Genomic DNA, 8,710 nt, shown 5'->3' with positions numbered 1-8,710 from the left:
CCCCAACAAGAGAAGCCACCGCAATGAGAAGCCCGCGCACCGCAACGAAGAGTAGCCCCCGCTCACCGCAACTAGAGAGAGCCCGTGCGCAGCAACGAAGACCCAACGCAGACAAAAAAAAAAAAAAAAAAAAGGAAAGACAGAGAAAGGGTAAAGGTGGTCCCTCAGGAGGGAGGAGGGGTCCTGGAGGTGAGGCCTGGACTAAGGGAAGAGAAGAGGCAGAGGGAGGTGGCGAACTTCCCAGTTTGTCCCTCTCTCATCCCCTCCCCCTGGGGGTTCCACAAGTCCAGGAGCGCCTCATTGACATGTAAACGAGGTGCCCCTATAAAGGCGGTGCCGCCTCCAGTGGTCTCCACTACGACAACATGGGCACTGAGTCCGAGACGCAGGGCAGCTCTGGCGGCCCCGCCGGCAACTTCCGCAAGGTCTGGAGTCCTGAGGGCTGCGGGGGTGAGGGGTGAGGCAGAGCGCGAGAGGGCCAAGGCCCTGCCCTCTAACTGCTGCTCACCCACAGATCTCCAAGCCGCTGATGGAGAAGAAGCGACGGGCGCGCATTAATGTGTCGCTGGAGCAGCTCAGATCGTTGCTAGAGAAACACTACTCGCACCAGGTGAGAAAGGGGACTCGTTGGAGGTAAGGGATGATACGGTCCCCAGCCTCATCCGCTCCAGCCCAGGCTGCGGTGCTAAGAGCCCTTTCCACGGATCCCCAGATCCGGAAACGCAAGTTGGAGAAGGCAGACATACTGGAGCTGAGCGTCAAGTACATGAAAAGCCTTCAGAACTCGGTGCAAGGTAGCGGGATGGCTTGGGGAGTCGGGCGAAGAGGCGGGGGAACTTGTGGGGTCAGAGCCACGGAGTCTACAAGGCCAGATAAAGGAGGGATGGACGGAGAAGAACTGCTCAGGGCAGTGGGCAGCTGAGTGACAAGGGGGCCCCATATTGCTGTGAGTGGGCAGGAAGCAAAAGCCCGGCTGGCTGTGGAGTTGTAATCCGGGTGGGCGAAGGTCTGGACCCGGGAAGGGGGGAGCGGGTTCGGGCTGACTCCCCTCCCTTCTCTTCCCTCCCTCCACACTTCTCCCCTCCCTTGCTCTCTCCTCTCTCTCTCTTTCCTTTCCTCCTCCTCTCCCCTCCTTTCCGCATTTCTCTCATCCGCTCCCCTCCCCCCAGGGCTCTGGCCGGTCCCCAGCGGAGCCGAGTACCCGTCGGGCTTCCGCGGCTGTCTACCGGGCGTTAGCCAACTTCTGCGGCGCGAAGAGGAGGGCGGCGACGGTCTGCGCTGTCCCCTGGCGCACGAGCGCGCGGGTGGCAGCACCATGGACAGCGCCAGTTCCGGCCCCGAGGCGCCCGCGCGGCGCGGCCCCGGCGGCCCCCCAGTTTGGGTCCCTGCTCCGGCCGCCGCCGGCTCGCGGTCCCCGCCACCCCGGCTCCTCTTCTCTGGAGGTCTCCCCGGTCAGTCCACCGGCATCCCCGCGCCGCAGTCGGCGTCTCGCCGCTTCGCCGAGAGCCCGGGGCCGGGGCTGCGCTTGTGGCGGCCCTGGTGAGGATCAGGTACGGCCTCGGACTCACAGAGGCCCTCGTCTGGCCTGGGGACGCAGAGACTGTTTTGGACGGCCGGAACTCCGGTCATCGGTTCTGGTCCCGGGACGGGGTGGCCGGGAGGGTGCCGCGTCTCTTCGAACTCGGGGAAATACACGAAGCTACGATTGGACCGGGTTCTGCGCGTCTAGGCATAACCCACCCCCCACCCCAGCCCTACCCACTTAGGCCGGACCCGCTTTCTCCTCCTCCCACCTTCCAGTGGGGCTGGGAGTGGGTGTCCCGGGCTGCGCCCCTTTCCCAGGGCCCCTGGCGGGCAGCTCGTTCCCGCCCCGCGGCCGCGCCGCGGTGGGAAGGTCGCCGGCCGCAGCAGCACAGAGCGGACCCCTCGCAGCGAGGAGAATCGCTGCCCCGCCCCTGCCCATTCAGCCGGCCAGGGACGCCCGGTTCCCACCGGCACAAAGCGCGCCAGGCCCCGCCCCCCCAGCAAGGGGCCCCCATCCCATCCCCATCCTGGACCCACTCGGCTTCCAGGGATCCCCACCCCCTCCGCACGCGGCGCGGCCCACCCGCTGGCGCACGCTCCTAAGTCTGCCCTCTCGGAAGCCCCCTCCTTAGCGACCCTGCCCAGCGCCCGCTCAGCGCTGTGGCCCCGCCCGGTAAGATGCTCCACCTACCGCCCCGGCCACCCGACGCTTGGCTCCGCGCGGCTTCTGGTAGGGACCCCGCGCACTGTCGCACCAACTTGGAGGCTGCTAGGGCACACCCCGGCTCCTCTCAAGGGAGAGTTCACTTCTCCCCAGTTGGAAAAGACCCCGGCCCCGCAGAGCCCCCGACTCCGGACCTCTGGGGCCTCCAGGGAGCCCACCACCCTTGACAACCCTGGGAGTGCTGTGCGACAGTTTACTCGTCTGAAAATGAGGTCATTGCTGTGTCCGGACTCGAACCCGGGGCTCCCGGCGGGGAAGCCTGGGGGTGGAGGACAGGGACCCTGCCCTGAGCCCAGGAAGAGATCCTAGCACCTCCTCCCACCAGCTTGAAATTCAAAATAAGAACAGTGCGAACTTCTGAAATGGGTATAAAGAGGCCATGAAGGTTCTAATTTCTCCCGTGATGCCTACTTAGGTGAATCTTTTTGAACTACCAACATCAACTTTGTATAAAACGTTTCTCATTTTGGGCTGCCCCTGCCTTGCCGTGTGCTAAACCCGTCCTGGTCAGACCGCGGGGAGAGGGCGACCTGGCTCCCCTACCGCACCACCCAGCGGGCTCTCCGGTGCTGGGGCGGGGCTCCTGCAGTGGTGGTCCCGGGGCGGCCTCTCGGGTCTCAACTTCCCGACACTAATCCTTCTGCAGGCCACCAGGCTCCTGCCGGCCACCAGGTGGCGATCTTACATCGCGGACCCAGGGCACGTCCTCCGAATTCCAACCCAGGCTGGTGGGCGGGTCAACCGGCACAATGGGTCCTCCTCCCCTAGGCACGGCTCCAACTGCTCTGCCTTTCTCGCCCTCCAGAATCAGCCTCACTGGGATTAGTGGTCCCTGAAGCCAAACCTGGGCAGGGGCTGCCATCTGCACTCATAGGTCACCTCCGCCCTATATTAGGGCTTTGGAGCCCACCAGGCCGCTCCATCCTGCTGCTGCCCCAGGTCTGACTCACTCGCTGGGTGGGGCCGCTGGATTTGCCTAGAGAAAGGGGCAGTCCAACCCAAAGGAAGGGTGCACTAGCGGAGGAATTCAGGACCCAGAGGGAGAGACGTTTAGGGGCAGCTGGCCAGCGGTGCTGTTAGGTTCTAAGTGTTTCCATGAAATCGGCCTCGGATTGCCTGGTGCAAATCATAGGAAGTTTTTATTAGATTCTGTACAGAAGATAAATGCTCAGTTGTCAAAAAAAACTACAAACGGATCCCTGGCTCTGGGCTGGGTGGTGGTATGAAGACAGAGCTCCCTCCACAGTGAACCCAGGGCCAAGCTGCTCTTCAGGGCAGCAAACAGGCCTGGAGGCAAGACAAAGTGAGAGAGGGAGCCCCACGCTCCGGGGGCCTCTGCTTGGGGTCCTCCCTCCTCTTTAATAATTTTGTAAAAACCAGGACTGGAGGGACTTCAGGGGACCACGCCTCCCTGCAAGTATTGCCGTTGGATATGAAGTACACAGATTGGATATGAAAACCCAAGGTGACCAATCGGCCGGCGGGGGTGGGGAACGGTGGCTAACTGGCTGCCTCTGCCCCCACATCACGTTGGTCCTTGAAGGCACAGCAGCGTTGGCGAGGCAGGCCTCCCATGGCTGAGGCTGGACCGGAGGCCCCTGCCTTACTCACCTGTGGCCAGCCCCTCCCCCCAAGTTACCCCACAGCCAGAGACCGAAGGGGCCTCTGAGGGTGAGACAGAGCTGCGTAGTCCCCCCTGTTCTCCCGGCTCCCAGAGGCCTCTCTGGAGCTGGGACCCTGTCTGGAGGGTGAGGAGACAGGCTTGGCCACCTGAGGGGCAGAGGCAGTGCTGCAATTCCAGGTTGCAGAGTAGGAGGGGAGAGGGGGTAGACCAGCTCCTTGCGGGCCCTGGAACCCCCTCCAGGTCTTCACATGGAGGGGCCACTGCAGGGAGGCAGGGGATGGAATGAGACAGTCTTTGCATTCACCCCGGCCCCTCCAGCTCAAAGTCCACAGCTATTCCTGGGCTTCTCCTTAGCCTGAGTCGAGGGTCTTCCTGCACGCAAGACCCAGCAGGCCCTCCCAAGGGCCCATGGCCAAGCCCAGGCCCGCAAGAGGTCTGCCCAGCATGGAGAGCAAAAGAAGACCCCTGCCCCAGGGTGGAGGAAGACTCTTACCAGGGACCAGGCCTTGAACCCAGAAGCTGCGAGGCCTCTGAGGCAAGATCCCTTCCTGGCCAGACCTGCACAGGTTGGGGATTGGCACCAGGAGAAGGAAGCCCGCTCCCCCTTTGCTTCAGTTTTCTCCACCACGTACCCACGACCTTCGTGGTGGGAGTCACAGAGGTGGCTGACGTGTTGTGCATAGGCAATGGAGGCACAGTGATGAGGGTGGGATGCTAACAGCGGCCAAGGCGGGTGTGTGCCAATGGTGATGGTGCGAGAGTGTTGTGCTTTAGCTTGGCTGGGGAGAGTTCTCAAGGGGGCCAGGGGCACTAAGTGTGGGAGGCCTCAGGCTTGGGGGCCACGCCAGGCCCCTGAAAACTGAGCCCCACAAGGGACCCATGGAGGGTCCTCCACTACTCACTCCCTGTCCCCTCGGTGGCGGCCGGGGCACACAGACCAGGAGACTTGACCAGACAGTCCTGAGAGCTAACGTGGTCACCTGCTCCTCACAGATGCGGAAACCAAGGCAGAACAAGTCAGCAGGGGGACCTGCTCAGAGAACTTGGTTTGGGCTCTGAAGACCCCTGTGCTTACAGACCCTCTGTACCCCACCCCCTGAGGTGTGACAGTTGCAGTGCAGAGTGGGAAGTGGCTGCAGTCTGCTGGCTCCTGCAGGGCTGGGCTTTGTTCCGTCCGGCGGTAGCCAGCTGCCCAGTCCGGAGCCCGCCTTTTCCCAAGCCCCAGCCTCACTCTGCCCAGAGGCTGGTCCGTGCCCAGTGTGGTCGTCCGGGGCGGGCGTTGCCCCTCCAGGCAATGGCCGCTTCCCGGGCGGCACACAGCCGCCGCCCCGTCAGGGCTAGCGCAAGTCCAGGCGCCGCCGGCGGCCTCAGCGTAGCCTGCCCCGAGCCTGGGCCGGGTTAGGATGGCATCTTTGGTGCTTTGGCCCCGTGGGTGGCCCGGCCCGCCTGGAGACTTGGGGAGGCGCCGGCGGGCCCTAAGACGCCGAACCCATCGAGTCCGAGTGCAGCGTGACGTAGCCCGACGACTCCGAGGGCGAGCTCAAGAAGCTGCTGATGCTGCCGCCGCCGCCGCCCGCCGCGCGCAGGCCCCCGGGTTCGCCCCACGACGCGCTCAGGCCGGTCCGCAGGGTCCTGGAATGCGCGTGTGCGGCCGGGCGCGGCCCGGGGCTCCGTTGCGCGCCGCCGCCGCCGCCAGGGGGCGCCGCGTCCCCGCCGGGCTGGGCGCCGTCGCGGGGCAGGGCGCGGACGGGGAAGGGCCCCGGCGAGGCGGGCTGGCGGCGCAGGGCCTGTGGCTCCCGCTCGAAGGCGGTCAGCGCGAAGGCGTCGGGCAGCAGCGAGGCCGAGGCGCAGCGGGCGCCGGGCCCGGCGCGGCGGCGCGGGCTGCCGGGCGGCGAGCCGGGGGCGAGGCGCGGGCCGTCGTCCAGGGCCGGGGGACGCAGCGACAGCAGGCTCTCGGCCGAGCGACGGCGCGGGCGGAAGGGGGGCGCGTCCTCCGCCAGCAGGCCGCCGCGGCGCCGGTCGGACCCGCCAGGCAGCACCAGGGCGGCCAGGTCCTCGCCAGAGCCCCAGCGCGGTAGGAACGTGGGCAGCGGAACGGCGGCCCACACGTCCGCGTCATCGTGGGAGAAGCGTCGCGTGGGCGGGACCTGTCAGGACCAAGGGGTTAACCCGGGCTGCCCTCCTGGAAAAGGGGGGCCTAGCCTCCCCTCACCGGGCAGGGCCGCCTGAGGTCAGGGACCAGGCCTGGTCCAGGGCACCCTGGTTTAGAGCTGTGAGATTTGGGGCAAGTGACAATCTCTTCAAACCTCAGTGTTGTCATCTGTAGCTTGGGTCAGCTGGGGAGAAGTCCCTTTGAGTAGGGTGCCGAGCCCCAAGGAAACAACACAGGCACCAAATGGACCATCCTCCTAGAGCACCAGCGAACTTGGCCACAGGGGCTGGGGTGCCGCCCATGGGTCCACCTGCACAGGCTCTGTGACCTGGGGCCAGCCTGTCTTGGGAGGATGAAAGCCAGCCCCAGGAGCTGTGGCAGGCGTGAGATGAGCTCAGAGAGGAAAGGCCTTGGAGAGGCATATTTGCATCTCCAGCCCTGGCTGTCCCTACCTGCAGGTACTGCATCTTGTCCTCCTGCAAGGGCCGCAGAGGGTAGAACTGGGGCAGGTCCCCCTCCAGGGCAGAGAGCTCATACTTGGCCGTCCTGTCCAGGGCCACAAAGTCACCCCCATAGCTGTAGTCCAGGGAGCGGTCCAACACTAGGTCTGGGGGGATGCCACCTTCCAGGCTGGTTTCTGCAGGGCGGGGCAGAAGCTTAGGGCCGTGGAAACTTGGGGGCATCCAGGAATGGGTCCCAGGGACCCCCAGAGACACGCAGTGCTGGTGGGCTGGTTAACAGAAAAGGAGAAGGGCGGGGTCCTCTATTCAGATCCTGACTCTGCCACCTTTTAGTTGAGGGCCTGGGGAAGTCACAGACCCTGAGCCAGTTTCCTCCTCTATGGGGGTGAGAACTAAATAGACACAAGGAGCTGACACTGCCTGCCAGGTGGCAAGGGCTCAGCCCAGGGTCACATTATTGCTGCTGGCAGGGAGACAGGACCGGTCTACAGGAGCCCCGGGGCAGTTCGCCAGGACCCCTAAGGTTGGAAGCTCCAAGAAACACATTCAGGCTGCAGTCCACAGCCACTCTGTTAACCAGAACGTCTGATCAACTGGAACCCTGGGGGCGGCCAAGCCATACAGGGGAATGCCCCGTGTGACACCAGGCTTGAGTCCTTGCGGGGTTTAAGGACCTTTGGGGTAGAGCAAGGGGGCTCTGACAGCTGTTATCCCGCGGACCCCCAGTGACCTCACCCAGGCGCCACTCTCCCTGGGGGGCATGCTCAGACCGTCCTCACCGTCACCCGAGTCCTCGTCGTTGGCCATGAGGGCCATGCACTTCTCCCAGACAGCCTTGAGGTCAGCGCGGTAGCGGTCGCAGGCCCAGAGGAATACGGGCAGCAGCAGGGCCTGGGTCACTGAGCACCAGAGCACACACAATGCCATCCAGGGCGCCGAGGCGTCAGCCCACAGGCTGCTGAAGCTCACCACCTGTGGGCACAGGGCTGGGCCTGGCAGCCGGCAGGACCCCCATCACCCAGCTTCCCTTCCCGGCCTCAGTTCTCCCACCTGTGGGGCAGGTCTGACTGCCCACCTGCCGGAGGCGGGGGAGGGGGAGATAGAGGGGGAGGGGGAAACGGACAAAGCCCTGGGGTTTTGGGCAGGAAAGAGACAGAGTGTGAGGGGAGAAGTCCCTGCCCACCGACAGCCGCTGGTGCCAAGATGAACAGTCACAGCCCCATGTGTGCAGAGCCCTTCACAGTGCAGCAGGTAGCACTGGGCACGGCCTCCCTCATTTCACCCGTGACCGCGCAAGGAGGAGAAGGCGTGGATTACCAGCCCCTTTTTGAGAGCCAGGTCTCAAGTGTCCCAGTTCAGGGACCTTTCTACCATCCCCGCTGCTCCATGGCTAGTGGCCTCCTTGGCCCTGCCCCTACTCTGAGGGTCTAGACCTCAGACCCCAGAGGTCTAGAATCAAAGTAGTTTCTGGGGGTCAGAGGATCCAACCAGGTGGCCTTTGGGTCACCGCTTAGGGACGCCTCATTCCTCTGCTCCCAGGAGAGTTCATTCCCCCACTGAGTGACATAACTATTCCTCTTTCAGAGCAGAAGTGGGCATGATGCAGACATCATGTTGGTTCTTCCATGCGAGCTGTGTGACCCTCAGAAAGATGCTAAACCTCTCTGGGGCTCAGTTTCCTCATCTGTGAAATGGGCCAAGAACACCCCACAGGGTGAGGTAAAGATTCCAGACACCGTACCAGGCCCGCAGCATGGAGTGGGTTCCACAAACGGCCCTGAAGAGAAGCTGGGGGGCCCTTCCCCCACTGCTGTTCCCGTCTGGCTCTGCAATTTCACACACCCATCTTCCCTCTATCATCAAAGGACTGGGGACACCAGGCCCCACTGCACACAGGAGGACTCTACCTGGGGGGTACCTGGCCCACTGAGGGTGGGGCAGAAGGTCACCCCTGACTATGAGGCTGCCACACCACCTGTCACCTTCTGGAGCTTGGGTCCTGCGATGACTCCCTGCCCAGCTGCTAGGATGAAGCCTCTATCTGGTCCTTGCCCCTAGACCCTTCCCTGTCCAGCTCCATAGCCTTCAGGGGCAGGGCTGGAGCCCTATCAGGGGGAGGGCTTGTCTTTGAGTCCAGACGTCATCCTTGGGCTAGGCCTGGGGCATAGCCTCACAGACAGGACCCCAGGCAGCCTCGGGGGACCTTGGACCCTTGCTGGCAGGGT

The 8,710-nt window shown here is 64.1% G+C and overlaps 2 protein-coding genes across 5 annotated transcripts in view; one reads left to right on the top strand and one right to left on the bottom strand.

The window, feature by feature from the left end:
- The first annotated feature begins 529 nt into the window (after window positions 1-529).
- Window positions 530-1,543, top strand: HES3 (hes family bHLH transcription factor 3). The gene is made up of 3 exons (XM_060142840.1): window positions 530-610; window positions 713-794; window positions 1,170-1,543. The coding sequence occupies exons 1-3, from the start codon at window positions 530-532 to the stop codon at window positions 1,541-1,543; spliced, it is 537 nt and encodes a 178-aa protein (XP_059998823.1).
- A 1,825-nt stretch (window positions 1,544-3,368) lies between these two features.
- Window positions 3,369-8,710, bottom strand: part of GPR153 (G protein-coupled receptor 153) — a 30,728-nt gene continuing 25,386 nt past the window's right edge. For all 4 annotated transcript variants that reach the window (XM_060141600.1, XM_060141601.1, XM_060141602.1 and 1 more), the window contains exons 4-6: window positions 7,265-7,457; window positions 6,477-6,661; window positions 3,369-6,019 (exon numbers count right to left, since the gene is read on the bottom strand). In XM_060141600.1, coding sequence (XP_059997583.1) covers window positions 5,348-6,019; window positions 6,477-6,661; window positions 7,265-7,457 — 1,050 coding nt within the window. In that variant the 3' untranslated portion in view covers window positions 3,369-5,347. The remainder of the gene's footprint in view (window positions 6,020-6,476; window positions 6,662-7,264; window positions 7,458-8,710) is intronic.

Source organism: Lagenorhynchus albirostris, chromosome 2, assembly GCF_949774975.1.
Source record: "Lagenorhynchus albirostris chromosome 2, mLagAlb1.1, whole genome shotgun sequence".
Classification (NCBI taxonomy): Eukaryota; Metazoa; Chordata; class Mammalia; order Artiodactyla; family Delphinidae; genus Lagenorhynchus; species Lagenorhynchus albirostris.
Note: the sequence above shows the minus strand (reverse complement) of the source record. Positions and strands in the feature narration are given on the sequence as shown.